General features: G+C 40.3%; 1 protein-coding gene across 1 annotated transcript in view; it reads right to left on the bottom strand.

Annotated features, from left to right (window-relative positions):
• Nucleotides 1-9,236: 9,236 nt before the first annotated feature.
• Nucleotides 9,237-16,756, bottom strand: part of SUZ12 (SUZ12 polycomb repressive complex 2 subunit) — a 45,544-nt gene continuing 38,024 nt past the window's right edge. Inside the window, exons 14-17 of the mRNA XM_029926991.1 lie at nt 15,754-15,911; nt 15,177-15,375; nt 14,127-14,206; nt 9,237-11,576 (exon numbers count right to left, since the gene is read on the bottom strand). Coding sequence (XP_029782851.1) covers nt 11,231-11,576; nt 14,127-14,206; nt 15,177-15,375; nt 15,754-15,911 — 783 coding nt within the window. The 3' untranslated portion in view covers nt 9,237-11,230. The remainder of the gene's footprint in view (nt 11,577-14,126; nt 14,207-15,176; nt 15,376-15,753; nt 15,912-16,756) is intronic.

Below are 16,756 nucleotides of genomic sequence, written 5' to 3'. Positions count from 1 at the left end.
GATTACTTTAAAAAAAAAAAAGGTAAAAGTTAATTTAGGTATTCCAATTTCTTTGCCCTCCCATGTAGATTTTAGAATATGTTGTTTATATCTACAAAAAATACAAAAAATCTTGCTGAGACTTCTATAGGCATGTGTTAAACCTGTGTATCAATTTGGGAAGAGTCGACATCCTTGCTGTGTTGATTCCTCCAATCCATGAACACTGTATGTCTCTCCATCTGTTTAGGTCTTTGATTTCTTTTACTGCATTTTGTGTTTCCAGCATACAGGCTCTGTGAGTTTTGTTGCATTGACTCCTAAGTGGTATGTTTTGTTTTAGTGGCTGTAAATGGTATCATATTTTTAATTTTGGTTTTCACATGTTCATTCCTAAGATATAGAATGTATCTCTGTAGTTTATCTTGTAGCCTGCAAAATTGCTGAACTCAGCCTCTCCTTCCCCCCCGCTGATTTCCTCTTTAACACATGGATTTCCTAAAAATGTGTTATTTAGTTTCTGAGTGTTGGGAGATTTTCTGATCTTTCTATTATTGACTTCTAGTTTGATTATATTATGTTTGAAGAGCAGTCTATATGAATTCCATTCTTTTATATTTGTTGAGTTATATCTCAGCATCTGGTCAATTTTGGTATATGTTCTATGGGCACTTAAAAGAGACTGTGTATTCTACTCTTTGATCTTGTAGAGTTCTCTATCTCTGCTGATTTTCTGTCTAGTTGCTCTATCAGTTCTTGAGAAGGGCGTGTTGAAGTCTCCAACTGTAATTGTGGGTTTGTTTCTACTTGTAGTTCTGTCAGTTTTCAGCTCACATCTTTTGTAACTCTCTTGTCTTAGGAATACACACTTAGGATTGCTGTATCTTTTTGGTGGACTGAACATGTTAGCAGAATGTCTCTCTCTGTCTCTGGTAACTTTCTTTCCTTCAGAGTCTACTTTATCTGATATTAATCCAGCCACTCATGCCTTCCTCTGCTTAATGTTCACACAATATATATTTTCCATCCTGAGCTTTCAGCTTTCCTGTAAATATATTTGGAGTTAGTTTCTTGTAGATCGCATATCGCTGACTCATAGTTTGTTGTCGTTAATTGACTCTGTCAGTCTCTGAGTTGCTTTTGGTCTGTATACACCGTTTATATTTAGTTGTTATTATTGATACGTTAGGATTTAAATGTTTGCCAATTTTCTTTTTTGTTTTCTGTTCTCTCTGGTTTTCTGTTTTCTGCATTTTTGTAGGTTGCTTGACCATATTTTGGAATTCCATTTTGACTTATCTATAGTGCTTTTGAGTGTCTCACTCTGTAGCTTCTTCAGTAATTGTTTTAGATATTAAAAATGTTTATAACATAATTGATATATACATATGTATATACATGTATATACATTGATAAATGTATAGATATATATTACACATGCATGTTATATGTGTGTGTTTCTACAGATACATATGTGGGTACACCTACATCAATATGGGAATGGCTTTTTTCAAAGAAGCAAAAATCCTCCTTAGATTTCTTTGCATTGGTGCAAACAGATACTGATGTAGGTCTTCTTGTAAAGTGATGTGGCATAATGTGAACTTTTAGAGAGAGAATATTGTTCGCTTTATGCCAGTTCAGCTTATGAAAAGTTTTGTTAAGCTGTTAGAGGAAGAGAGAGAACCGGGGGGGAGGGGCAGAGAGCCAGAGGGGCACAGAAGATCCCAAGCAGGCTCTGTGCTGACAGCAGTGAGCCCGCGTGGAGCTCAAACTCATGACCTGTGAGACCGTGACCTGAGCCGAAGTTGGATGCTTAACCGACTGAGCCACCCAGGCGCCCGCTTACGAAAAGATTCACAGCCACGCTCCCCTTTCGGATAGGGGGGGCTTATAAAACTTCCCAGTGTATTCATGTCATCATTTTATCCGTTTAAGTGATAATCCTTACATCTCTTTATCCTCCCCCCGTGCACAGTAATTACTTTCTCAAATATTTTGTCTCTAAACACTTAGAACATCAGGCAATGTTGGCCTCACAATAAAAGATATTTCAGAAACTCCGGAGAGGTGTCTGTTATTTGTATTTCTGCTTACTGTGTTGTCTTCCTTCGTGATGTTCCAAGTATCCCTCTGTTACCATTTTCTCCCCATTTCAAAAACTTACTTTTGGCATTCTTTTAGAAGTGTAATTATCATGTGCCTTTGCCTGGGATTCTTTGGGGTTCTCCTGTGTGGGTTCCTCAGCTTCTTGAATTGTTACGTTTATGTCTCTTGCCAAATTTGGAAAGGTTTTAGCCATTATTTCAAGTACTTTTTTCAGCCCTGTCCTCTCTTTCCTTTCCTTCTAGGACTCCAGGGACACAAATGTTACGTCTTTTGTGTGTCCCCCCTGATTCCTGAGGTTTTGCTTAGTTGTTTGAAGTTGGCTTTCTCTCTGTTCTTCAGACGAGGTGATTCCTGTGCTGTACTTCCCGTCCCCTGGTCTGTCTTCCGTCACACTCATTCCGCGTGTGTGGCCCTCTGCTGAGCTCTCTGTTATTTATTTTGGTTATTGTAATTTCAGCTCGAAAGCATCCATTTGGGTTATAGTCACAGTCTTCTGTTTCCATGCAGACTTCTTATATTCTTCACCGAGGCTGTTCATTGTCTCATGTGGTTCAAGTGCGTTCGTAACTGCTTGTTGAGACATTTTAATCCTGGCTTTGGTGATGGCTATTCGTTCGTGTCAGTTCGACTGGGCCAAGGGATGTTCAGATAGCTAATTAAAACGTTATTCTGGGTGTTCTGTGAGGGTGTTTCTGGGAAAGATTAGCATTTGAATTGATGGACTTGAGTAAAGCGCGTGGCGGTGGGCCTCATCCAATCTGTTGATGGCTTAAATAGAACAAAACGGCGGAGGAAAGTAGAATTTGCGCTCTGCCTGTTGAGCTAGGCCGTGGACCTCCTGCCCTCAGTGCTCCTGGCTCTAGGGCCTTCCTGTCTGGATGGAATCCACCCCACTGGCTCCCAGGCCTACGAACTGCATCACCGGCTTCCCTGGGTTCCCAGCTTGGAGGTGGCAGATCCTGGAACCTCTAGGCTTCTAAAATGGTACATTGGTTCTGTTTTTTCTGGAGAACTCTAAATCTTTGTCAGATAACTCAAATAGCTTTGTCAGCCTGGTGTTGGCATCTTTTGTCTGTCTATTGAGATCTCTCTGGTTCTTGATGGGACACATGATTTTCCATTGACAGGTGGGCATTTTGTGTTATGATATGAGACTTTGGATCTCTTTCAACTAGCTTTTTGATACCACTCCAGGAGGAGAAGTGGGGGGGGGGCACTGCCTCATTACTGCCATGTAGAGATAGAACAGTAGCTTCCCCTTGGCCCCTGTTGACAGCCAAGAGGAGATGAGACCCTGTTGACACCCTTGTTATTGGCTGCATGGGTCTGGGGGTCCTCCTGTGATCCCCGCTGACATTGCAGGGTGGGGGCACGTTACCCTGCGCAGAGGCACAAGTCCGACCTGACTAGGATTCTCAAGACTCCATTTTAGAGAAGGGGAGAGGTATCTTGGTGGTGGGAGTGGAGGTCTGGGCTCCTCTCTCACCGTGGGAAGTGAGTGGCTTCACTGCTGCCCCGTGGGGTGAAAGTTTTGCCTCCCTATTTGGTCTTCTCTGACACCATCTCGGCAGAGGAGTTGGGGGACCTCATTACAGCCTCATGAATGTAGACATCGAGGCTCCCCACTTGGCCTTTGCCAGCCTGGGCAGGATAAGGAAGCAGTCTTTTCTGTAGTTATGTTAGTTTATTGGGGCTTCCCTAACAAATTTCTGGTCTTAGTGGCTTAAGTAGGAATTTATTCTCACAGTTTTGGAGGCCAGAAGTCTGAAATCACGATGCTGGCACTGTGCGCCCTCCAGAGGGTCTACAGGGGCCCGTTCCTTACCTCTGCCAGCTTCTGGTAGCTTCAGACACCCCCTCCTTTGCCCCTGCCTAACTCCAGTCTCTGCCTCTGTCTTCTCACTACCACCTTCTCTTTCTTACAAGGACACTTGTCTTGGCTTAGGACCCATCCAAATAATCCACGATGATCTTACCTCAAGATCCTTAACTTACTAGTATCTACAAATACTCTTTTTCCAAATGAGCCGTGATCTAAGTTCCAAATGTGGGCATATTGCTTTATGGGCCACTATTCAACCCTGTGCCACGGTGTCTGGCTGGGAGGGAGCCGTGGTTGGCTAAAGGGTTTTGTCTTACGAGGCTGCCCCTTTTGTGGTCCTCTGGCTGGAGAGAGCAGCCTTCTGTTGGGGCTTTTTTTGTCTTTGCTTATTGGCGTTTCCTGGTTGCCGGCTTCCTCGGTCCCAGCTCTGGGATACACGAGATAGGAGAAACTCCAAGGAACTCACCGCTGTGTTGATCCTTGGGTTCTGAGATGCCTAGCCAGTCGGCCATCTTTCAGAGTCTTCTTAGGTTTTTTTGTTGTTTTGTTTAAAATTTTTTTTCCCAGGACTTTTAGTTGTGCTTAGCAGGAGGAATAGGGAAAACATGCTACTCCGTGTTCTCGGAGAAGCAGAAATTCTGAAGCTCTGTAATAGATTTTAATATCAAAACATGAAAATAGAAGAAAAAGCAAATGCAGCTCTGAGAGATTTCCCTGTAGGGAGCACCGGAGGGCCTCTGTTATCATGTGAAGGATTAGTCCAGGGTCAAGAAGTGAGATGTATTAAATTATTGGTAACAGCAAGCTCCCGTGACCACTGTTACCGACACACACACACTCACGTGGGTGTGTCCCAGCCTGGCTCAGGCAGCCACACGCACAGAACTCCCCGCCGGGGTGTGGCGTCTGCTCAGCTCACGTCCAGTGCCGCCCTTCGGGGTCCCCACTTCCCATGGCTCCTTCCTCAGATCAGTCCGTTATTTCAGTGACGTGCTTCCTCCCCTTCCAGGAGGCAAGATGTTTTGAGAAATAGAGATGTGGAAATTCCTTCTTTTTTCTTCTTGTTGATTGGTGGTGACTGGTTAAGAATTCTAGGTTGGAGGCGCCCGGGGCTCGGTCAGTTGAGCGTCCAACTCCAGCTCAGGTCAGATCTCACGGTTCGTGGGTTCGAGCCCCGCGTCGGGCTCTGTGCTGACAGCTCGGAGCCTGGAGCCTGCTTCCGATTCTCCTTTTCTCTCTCCACCTCCCCAACTTATGCTCTGTCTCACTCTGTCTCTCAAAAATAAATGTAAAAAAACCTCGTTTAATCTAACAAAAATTCTGCTGTGATTGGTATCAGTGGAGATCAGGCTTTTTGTTGCGCACCTGTGTGTGTGTGTGTGTGTTAAGAAACAGAATGGTTCTGTTTTGAGGGCAGATTTGGGAGTAACTGCTCCAAAATAACAAAGTCCTTCCCCACAAGGATTCTGTTGCAAATCTAAATGAATTCTACCGAAAAGACTATCCTTTATTCTGAAATCACGCCCCTTTCCTCTTGCTCTTTTTGTACTGTCCTTTTATAAAGTGAAAATTGCAGTAATGTCTTTCAGGCTTGACTGTTTGCAAGTCTTCTAACCAGACAAAACAAAAAGTCAGAAATGTGAAAAATGCGTCTTACTGGTCTGCGAGGTGCACACCTGTGGGGGGTCCCTAGCACCCTACACGGCCTGGTATCTGGGCGTCTGAGACGTACTTTTAAATGAAGACTAGTACTTTTCTTTTTAAAAGGCAAAAGCTGTATTCAGCTGTATTCAGCAAAATACAACTAATCTCTCATAAAAGCGTCTCTTGGGACGCCTGGATGACTCAGTTAAGCCTCTGACTCTTGGTTTCGGCGCAGGTCATGATCTCATGGCTCTGGGCTCAAGCCCCACATCGGGCTCCTCGCTCAGCACAGATTCTTTCTCCCTCCCCCTCTCTGCCCCACCCCTGCTCATGCTTTCTCTGTCTCTCGAAGTAACTATTTTTTTTTAAATGGGAGAAGATAGATAAAACACAACAGTCCAGGAGGTATCAGCCCTGTTTTCTAAAAACCAGTTTTATAAAGTGATTCATCCCGATGACATTTAAGTAACTATCTTCCGCTTGTCTAAGAAGGTACTTAGTGAATGTTTAGCCCTGCATAAAATCAACCTTACCCTCGTAGGAAGTAGTACAGAGCAACCCAAGATACTCCAGGAATTGGAGTGCATGGCGCGTGCTTAGCTTCCGCCATGTCCCGGTGCTGCGCCTGCTGGGAGGGGAGACCGCAGACCTGAGGTAAGACTGGAAGCATCAATGAAGCCAGGGCAGGAAGAGTGTGATTTTTATTCTGACAGCAACCAGGAACCATTCATAAGATCTCTCCGTCAATATGGTCCTCGGTGTCATTAATAGAACCCCACACATTTCTACCCTTCTAGCAGTGGCATACTAATATTTCATAAAAATACAAATTGAATCTGAATTTTAATTTTAGAGCACGAACAGGGGAGAGGGTTGGGAGGGAGAGAATCCCGAGCAGGCTCCATGCTGAACACAGAGCCTGATACAGGGCCCAATCTCATGACCCTGAGATCATGACCTGAGCCAAAATCAAGAGTTGGACACTCAACCAATTGAGACACCTAGGTGCCCCCAATTGGCGTTTTTAGAAACTCGTTTTGACAGTGGCAGTATTTTTAATTCCTAGAAATTTACTGTGCTCTGAGTGTTGTGCTAGACGCTTACCCATTCTGCCTTTTTCCCCGTGAGAACATCACTGTTCTTGCATGACCTTTTCTATTTTCTGGACTTAACTTTTTAAAGATTATTAAATACAAGACCTGTAGAGAGGCATCTGGGTAGCTCAGTCCTTTAGCTTCTGACTCTTGACTTCCGTTCAGATCATGATCTCAGGGTCATGGGATTGAGTCCTGTGTCAGGCTCTGTGGTGACAATGTGGAGCCTGCTTGGGATTTTCGTTTTCTCTCCAGTATTTGTTTTGATCTACAGTCCTTGTTTTTCTGAGTTATTTCACTTAGTCATATGCCCTCAAGATTCATCCAGTTTGTCACAAATGGCAAGATTTTCTTCTTTCTCATGGCTGAATATTCCACTGTGTGTATGTATGCCACACAGCTTCCCCGTGACGGACTCCGGTTGTTTCCTTATCTTGGTTGTTGTGAACAATGAGACCATGAACATGAGAGTGCAGATTTCTTTGAGGTCCTGTTTTCAATTCCTTTGGTTATGTACCCGGAGATATATGACCCTGGGATTGCTGGATCATATGGTGGTCCTGTGTTTAGTATGTTAAGGAATCCTATATTGTTGTGAACCAATTTATATTCCTACTAACAGTGCACAAGAGTTCCCTTTTTCTCCACCCTCACCATTTATTTTGTCTAAGATACTAGCCATCCTAATGGTTGTGAGGTGGTATCTCATTGTAGTTTTGATTTGCATTTATCTGATTAAAACACTTTAAAAGATGCATAAGAACTTGGGCCCCTTGCTGGCTCTGTTGGTTAAGTGTCTGACTTCAGCTCAGGTCATGACCTCCTGGTTTGTGGGTTTGAGCCCCGCCTCGGGCTCTGTGCTGACCGCTCAGAGTCGGAGCCTGCTTCAGATTCTGTCTCCCTCTCTCTCTCGCTCTTGCGTTCTCTGCCCCTACCCCACCAGTGATCTCTCAAAGATAAACAGGAAATAAACCAAATATAGAACTATAAAATAAAAAATATGTAGCAAATTGAGCTGTTTGGAAAACGGCACCATGAAAAGCCGCCTCATCTTTTCTCCAGGTATCTTCCCTGAGAGCCAGTTTCTACGTATTCTTTAGGCATATTCTATAACCAAATATGGGCACATTCTTTGTTTTTAAAATTTGAAGCTAGAAACTGTTCGGTGCCTTTTATGGTCACATTTGTTCCACATTGGTTCGCACACATGTAAAAAAACCCTCGACCCTTTTTAATTGCTGCATAGTACTCCACCTATGGATTGTAGAATTTAACCAGTTCCCTGATGCCATCCAACCTGTTTTCAACAGTAGTAACAATTTGTCATCTTACACATGGTCTCATTAACTCCCTAAAGATGCAATTATTAGGGCAAAAGCTAAATGCATTGTGACTTTAACAGAACGTACTAGATTGCTCTCTCTAGACTTGTACCAACTTATTTTTCCACTGGAGATGTTGAGTGCTTGTTAATGTGCCCGTAGTGAAGCCACTTTCTAATGACTGTATTAGCCAACTTCCTTCCATAGCAAGGTGAATCCCCGTGTTCATGCGCTCATTCTTTCCTTTTTCTGGTAACTTTTATCTTTAGCTTCTGTGTCTTCTGAGTCTGCATTCATGCTTAACCCTCCCATCCACTCTCCCCAAAATCCTTGACTTTGCCTGTCTTGGTATTTTCCACACACGCTTCGTGATAAGCCTCTTTAACCCATTCCCCCTGCACTCAGCACATGAAAAGCGTCTCCCAGCACTTCACTCCCTGCGGGTGGCATCGTACTCATCTCCTGCACTGGGGGCCGTGGCTTCCTTTCTGAAGCGCCAGCTGGGCCTCCTCACCCCTTCGTCCCGCAGCCGCAGAGGGCGGGCCTCTCTGCCATCTCCTTCAGGGTGGACCGCCGTGGCTGTTGTGCGTCTCCCCTGGGCTATTCCGATAGCCTCCTGGTGACTGGTTCTTCCTGCGGCTCAACTGCGCATTCCTCTGGAGAGGTAACTTCAACTACTAACCTCACAGAACGTGGTCTATTACATGAAAGATTTTAAAGTTTATTTAACTTCTTTTGAGAGCAAGCAGGGGAGGGGCAGAGACAGAATCCCAGGCAGCCTCCGCACTGTCAATGCAGAGCCCCAAGCAGGGCTCGATCTCACAAACCACAGTATCCTGACCTGGGCCAAAGTCAAGAGTCAGACACTTAACTGACTGAGTGACCCAGGTGCCCCTCATTTTACTTTATGGTTCTCATTCGTATCCCACTCTATGAGCTTTTTGGAGGCCAAGGTAAATTATTTTTCCTTAAAAAGAAAGAAAAAATCCACAACCAGAGATGGATAGCTATTAGGTTAACTAACATTGACATTACTCTGAACTATAAATTTAAAAATGTTTTAAAACTATTACCATAACTACCACAAACAACATACAAGTTGCAACGGATGCTATTAGAACTGAAAACAGGATTTTGCATTTTCCCCCCTTAATTTCTTACTAGCTCTGACCAGTGGGTGTACTTTATCCGGACCCTTACTATCCTAGCCAAAAGAATAGTTTAGTGTACACATTAACAATGCATAATAATCAAAACCAAAACCAAAACAGAATACAGATTTTATATTATTGAACTTTATGTACAAAATCATTTGATTTCAAATAAACATTTAATGTAAAAACAAACGTTCTTTTAAACTGAATTTTTTTTTACATCTACTGTACCATTCAAATGCTTTATCATCTTACATGATTTCTTCAAAATCTCTTATCAAGGGTACATATAGAAAAGCATTTTTTTATAAATAGAAACAAAGGGATTTTTTCAGCTTTTATTATAAGATGACATAAAAAGTTTACTCAACAGAAGTAATTTCATTACTATTTGGGGGAGGGAATCACCAACTTTTGTGCAAACAATGCTAGCCTTCTTTTAAGCATTAAGAGCATCACTGCTTAAGAAATGACATAAGCAATAATTCTACACCTACGTCTCCCCTAAAATAATCTATTTTTTACATATGTGCACAGCTTTAGCAAATTAAAGCTCGAGAGAAAAGCTCGAGTTTCACTATCCAGAGGCGTGATCAGAGTTGACTGTAACTCATCATGTGGAGAGCTTGCCAATCAAGGAGTCTGTAATGAAAGCTGCAGTTTCCCTCTTTTCCTATTTTTTAACACAAAAATCAATGACTAAGAACTTAATACTGGATGACAAATCACATCCACACTATTAGTTAAATAGCCTCACAGTTAAACACATCTTAAAAGACCAATCCAATCAGTATTTACATTTTATAAATTTCTGAAGACACCATTAGAAAGCTTATATATCCCTTCATTAGACAAAATAGGGAACTGCATCTGATGGTGGTGGAATGAAATTAAAAAATTAAAAATACCTGTATTTACAGCAGCATTGATCCTTTATAAATAAAGAATATGAAAATGCAATTATCTGTAAGGATAATAAAAAATTGAGGTGATGTTACTCAACCACAGTGCTTGGAGTTGGAATAAAAATCTATTGGTGCTTGTTAATGTGCCAGTAGTGAAACCACTTTCTGTTGGAGAAAATCCAACTGCAAATATGTGCATAAAACACATATCTCACAGGGCAAAACTGCTCACAAAGTTCAAGTCAGCTTATCTGTATTGGATATTCTAGTCATGAAATACATTACAAAGACATCCTTGCAAAGAAAAAAACAAGTTACAACATCTTCTGGTTCATTTTTATAGAATATTTCCTTTCTTGAAAGTGGCATCTTAAAAATCCCAAATCATTCTTCCCTTAGTTTATAATGAAAAGATGTGGACAGCTGAATTTTCAATGTGATTACCATGTTGGGGGAAAAACAACAACAACAACAGCAAACGTTCAAGTTTAAAAGAATATACTGGGTGAGCAATGCAGTAAAATTATCCACATAGAAACAAATGGTCAGTAACCTTGTAAGCCAATATGACATTTCACTGTCAACAATGTGAAAAATTAATGTTTCCTCAAACAGGCATAAGATGAAGAAGTGCTATTTTAAAATTGTAAAATAAACAGGTAAAATATCTCATTGTAGTATCTCTTCCAAATTGATAAATGACTTCAAAATCAAGGATCAAGGTTTGATTGCAACTAATAATGCAACATAATTTCAAGAAATCTCCAATTCTTAAAAAAGGGAATCACACTCCAATTTTCCCTCCCCAAGGAAAAGTTTCACAATTACAAAGTAGAAAAACAGCCAGTCACAAATGCAAAAAAACATTGTAATTTAAATGTAGGAAATAATTTCTAGATTATCAATTCAATATATTTCCTAAGACAATTGTTGAAAAATACTTTCTTTGAAATATTGCTTTTCATGCTCAAACTAGAGAGTGTTTTAATGACATCAATAAAACTGATATACATGTAATGCTGCATAATGAAGTGAAATAGAACCCTGATACAAATACCCTTGTTGAAATCATTTACTTCATCTAACAGTGCCTGTTGGAAACCTATGATTACAAACAAAAACAAAACTCTTCCTAGAGGCTGAATTCCCTAGAATGACAATTTCAATGTTTGTCCATAACATGGGGTTAGGCCTTTTCTTTTCAGAGTTTTTGTTTTTTACTCTGTTTTGAAACCCCTGAGACACCATCTGCTTCCAAAGCTTTCTCTTTTGAGTTAATTTCACTAAATCCATTTGCTGTCCCATTTTGTTCGTCAGTGATTTCTTCATTTGCAGGGAAAGCAGATTCTCCTTTTTCTAATTTTTGCTGCATTTCACGGAGCTTGGTAACAGCTTTATCTATTGACATTATGCTAATAAGGTTAAAGTCATGCATGCTGACTAGATGAAGCATGAAGTTTCGACATAAATTCTTCTTAATTATTTTCTGTCCATAGTTTTCTACAAACAGCATACAGGCATGATTCATTTGATTGTCAGCAATAAACCTATTTAATAAAAATAACAGAAACATCAATAGTAATATAAAGCATTTTTGTCAAATGCAACGTTAAGTATGATGATAGTCCAGTAAGTGATGATTTAACAAGTAGTAAATCTACAGGAAAACTACAGCAAAAACTACTGTCAGGTCACCGTAGTGACCTGAATGGGCTTACCACTTTAAAAATTTAGAGAGTTAATTTAACCAGAGCTTGAACAGAGATCATTTCTGTTTGTCCTAACGAAACTGTACAGAGCAGTATTAAGAGTATATAAAGCATCTTCTCTTGCCAGCACGCGTCAACAGTCTACGTACAAACTAACTGCCCCTTTGTTCTTCCCTTGACCCTGACACACTTTCCTATTTCAGAAGCAGCATTTCTCTGCATTTTCAGTTCATGGAAAACCTTTAAGGAAACAAAGATGTCACACCTGTAACAATATGGGTGGATCTTGTAAACATTCTGCTAAGTAAAAGAAGTCAGAAGGGAAAATTCTGTATGCTCTCATTTATATGTGGAATCTTAAAAAACAGGGCCGTCTGGCTGGCTCTGTTAGTAGAGCATACAACTCTTGATCTCAAGACCATGCATTTGAGCCTCATTCTGGGTGTAGAGATTACTTAAAAAAAAAAAAAAAAATTAACAAGAACAAAACTCATTAAAAAACAGATCAAACTTATAGGTGCAGAAGGCAGAAGGCAGGGGGAAAGGGAAGATTGGAGGAAGGTATTTAGAACCTACAAACCTTCAGTTATAAGATAAGTAAGTACTAGGGATATAACGCACATGATGACAATAGCTAATACTGCTGTGTGATATATAGGAAAGTTGTCAAAAGAATACTAAGAGTTGTTCTCAACACAAGGAAAAACTTTTTTCTCTATTCTTTTTATTATATCTGTATGAGAACAGGGATTTTAGCTGAATCTATCGTGATAATCACTTCACAATATTCGTAAATCAAACCATCATATGGTATATCTTATAAAGTGATTTATGTCAACTATTTCTCAATACAACAGGAAAAAAAGCCACATTAAAAAAAGATTTGAAGGGTGCCTGAGTGGCTCAGTGGGTTGAGCTCAGAGAGTCTGACTTAGATCAGGTTATGATCTTGCGGTTCGTGGGTTCAAGCCCTGTGTCGGGCTCTGTGCTGACAGCTCAGAGCCTACAGGCTGCTTTGGATTCTGTGTTTCCCTCCCTCTCTCCCTCTCTCTCTCTCTCTGCCCCTTCCCTGCTCAAACTCTGTCTCGGTCTCTCTCTCAAAAAGAAAGAAGTATTAAAAAAAAATTTTTTTTGAAGATGTCACAACAAATGCGGTACAGTGTTGCTGTGTTGGTAGAGAACAAGTAGGGTGCACCTATGATGAATAAAATTTTAAAAAATATAATTAAACCAAACAGGAGAATGGCTGCTCAGTTACCACTGAAACTGAGAGTCCAACAAGGTCTGTAAAGTCCGCCTGCAGATATTTTGAAATCCAAAGTTTACCTAACTACCTGTCACTTCATGTTAGTAAATCATGAAACCCAATAGTTGTTACGCTGGCAGATTTAGATCATGGAATGAAAATGAAGCTCAACAGAGTAACACGACTAAAATTCTATCTTGAAACCGGCCTACCAGGACAAAAGAAAAATCGACACTAAGCCTCCACGTATATACTTTACTCATAACGGAGTTTTAATGACTAGACCATGCAAACATTTTCTATGAAGGGACAGAGAAACATTTTAGGCTTTGCAAGCCATATGCGATCTGTTGTCTTCCTCTTAATTTTTTTCAACCCACTAAAATGTGAAGACTATTCTTAGCTCAAGGCCGTATATAAAAAAAGGCTATGGCTCATGTACCCAAGACATCTGGGCTAGACAGAGCTTCTGCACCAATTCCTCTCCACTCCCCAGGAGAGCAAAGAAACAAAAGTGCTCCTTCCCATTTGTTTCATTACAAATGAAAAAACCTTGGCTGCTTGTGCTATAGAAGAAAGCCTTAAATGAGGATCTAATAATAGAGTCAGAGGAGAAAATATGTGTATTGGCAGGCAACTAGTTGCCACAAGGAAGGAGGCAGAGTTGCAGGAAAAGTAATGCTGTGGAACACACTTTTAGCCATAAAGGCACATGAAGTTAAATACTGTTCTACCCTGACTTCTATGAAATGGTAGTAAGAAATCAGAAAAGCTACTTGTATTTTATTCTTCATAATTAAGCAATTTTTAAAATTGTGGTAATAACTGTGATAAGTAACTTTTTGGATTTCCAGACATGTAGCACAGGACATGTTAACTTTTTAATCCTAGGCAATAATAGAAATGAAAATTGTGTCATTAAAAAGACATTAAAAATACAATATGCTGTTAGAGGGAACAGTTTCCTTACAGAAAACCATTTTTCCTTATGTAGTTATCATAGTTTGGATTAAAATAAGATCAGGACACATTATGTCTAAGCTAACAGAATTTTGAGTAAGATTCAAACACAGATTTATGGAATATGAAGCAGTAGGAAGAGCATAAAGGAAATGGAACATTTAAATTTAGAAATACCCTACCCATGTTTCATGACATGGAGATTCCATAGTTTCATCACCTCCTTCTCTCCTTCATTAACATCAGAAAATTCCTCAATTTGCTAAAAAAAAGAAAGAAAAAAATACCTATTAAGTGCAGAATAAACAGAAGTGGTATTTCTAAGAAAAAGTTGTGAGAATGTCAAAAACTGAACTTTAACTAATACCACAACTTACACAGCAAAATGGCAACATCAAACAACTTTTATTTTAAGTAGTAATTTTAAAAGGGAAACTCTAAATTATGATGCAGTTACATATTAACAAAAATTAAAAGCACAATACAAAATCATAAGAAAATCTGTAGTTCCTTTAGTTAGTAACCACTTAATTTTTATTTTTAAATTTTTAATTTATTTTTAAATTTGTTAACGTTTATTTATTTTTGAGAAACAGAGACAAGAGCATGGCGGAGGGGGGGGGGGGCGCGGGGGCAGAGAGAGAGGGAGACCCAGAATCTGAAGCAGGCTCCAGGCTCTTGACTTTGGCTCAGGTCATGATCCCAGGGTTGTGGGATGAAGCCCCATGTCAGGCTCCGCGCTGAGCATGGAGCTTGCTTAAGATATTCTCTCTCTCTCTCATTCTCTCTCTCTCTCTCTCTCTCTCTCTCTCTGCCCTTCTACCCCACTCATGCGTCCTCTCTAAAATAAAATCTTTCAAAAAAGCCTCTGGGGGCGCCTGGGTGGCTCAGTTGGTTAAGTGTCTAACTTCGGCTCAGGTCATGATCTTGCAGTTCACAAGTCTGCGTCCTGCATTGGGCTCTGTGGTGACAGCTCATACCAGGTGCCAGCTTCAGATTCTGTGTCTTCCTCTCTCTCCCTGCCCCTCCCCCACTCATGCTCTGTCTCTCTCAAAAACATAAAAAAAATTTAATAAGAAATCATAAAAAGATTGTGGATTCCCAAATTCCTTCATTTAGAAAGAGCTCCTTTACATTGTCAAGCTTTTAATTCATAATAATTATGAATTATTAATAGTTTTAACATAAATCCATCATACATGATTCTAAACTCATGGGTAGTTAATACTTACTGTAATGGTTTTTTCTCTTAGCCATTCAGGATCCTTTTCATCTTCACTGTCTACTTCCATTTCTTGTGGACGGAGAGGTAAACAAGTATCACTATGGAAATACAGACGGTTGTGTCCACTACTGTACGTTCGCTGCTGTTCCACTTCTCCATCTTCAGACTCAAGAAATTCAGACATGCTTGCTTTTGTTCGTTTTGGTCTAATGGAAAGAGATGTTGATGTTAACACTGAATGACAGGGATTCTTTCTATTTCACATCTCTCAAATAGAGTACGTTCCTTGGTTCCTATCTAGGTATGCACACAGTTAACTTCCACTGGGAGAATTCTTTAATTCTTCAACCACTGTAGCAGTGATATTTACATTTAAAACATGGGAAAAAGTTCTAAGGAGGAAGTAAAATCACTGTCGGAGCTGGGGAGGGCTATAAAGTAGTATACCGCCCCAGAGACTTAGCTAACAAACTGAAATAATGACTCCCACCTAAATAGTAGCATTGTCTGGCTCTCCTTTGTTCCTCCACCATCATCAATAAAAGTCAGAGAATAAACTTTTGTTGTATGACCTTTTTACCTACCTGCACACAAGAATGTGTGTAATAGGTGTTCTCTTTACTGGTCCATTTCGGCTAAAAGCAAATCCAGGCTGGCGATGAATATCCTGAGGATTTCCTGCATAGGAGCCATCATAACACTCGTTGATAGAAACATCTATTCTAGCACCTTTTGGATGATACTGTAACAAAAATGGCAAGACGCTTATAATAAGGAAATATTAATTATCCCTACCCCGAATACCTATCATGCCAATTTATTTTACAAAGTACTATTGGGTTCTTAATGTTCTGAAAACTAGAATAAACCACACACACCAGCATGGTGAAAGGGAAGTCAGAAGACGTGGAGTCAAGAAGATTTGCCAGAAAATCCTGGCTGTGACATTTATTGGCTTGGTAATTTTGTACAAATTATTTCTTGTTTGAGCAAGAATAAAGAAATCATCACTTAATTCAAGGAGCTGGTGTGAGGATTATGTGCACCAATATAGGTACGATATGCAAATATATAAACTGAGTAACTAATTCGTGCATTAAGAAATCCATCAAATGCAAAGATTTCGGTATTTTGTTCAGAAGCAAAATTTATTGAATTATTTTTTAATTTCAGTATAATTAACATAGTGTTACATACGTTTCAGGTGTACAAAACAGTGATTTAACAATTCTATATATGACTTGGTGCTCAACAGGGTAACTGTACTCCAAAAAAAAAAAAGCACAATTTTTGGAAATCAGATTGAGGTGCCTGAGTGGTTCAGTTGGTTAAGCAACCAACTTCAGCTCAGGTCACAATCTCGCAGTCTTTGAGTTCGAGCCCTACGTGAGGCTTAGTGCCTGGAGCCTGCTTTGGATTCTGTGTCTCCTCTTTCTGCCCCTCCCCTGTTCACACTCTTTCTCTCAAAAATTAAATAAACATTTAAAAAAAGGGGGGGTGGCTCAGCCAATTAGGTGTCTGTAACTCAGGTCATAATCTCGCGGTTTGTGAGTTTGAGCCAGCATTTCTGATCTTCTGTCTCCTCTC

This window comes from Suricata suricatta, chromosome 17 (genome assembly GCF_006229205.1).
Source record: "Suricata suricatta isolate VVHF042 chromosome 17, meerkat_22Aug2017_6uvM2_HiC, whole genome shotgun sequence".
Classification (NCBI taxonomy): domain Eukaryota; kingdom Metazoa; phylum Chordata; class Mammalia; order Carnivora; family Herpestidae; genus Suricata; species Suricata suricatta.
The sequence above is the reverse complement of the archived record's forward strand: the minus strand, read 5'-3'. Positions and strand labels throughout refer to the sequence as shown.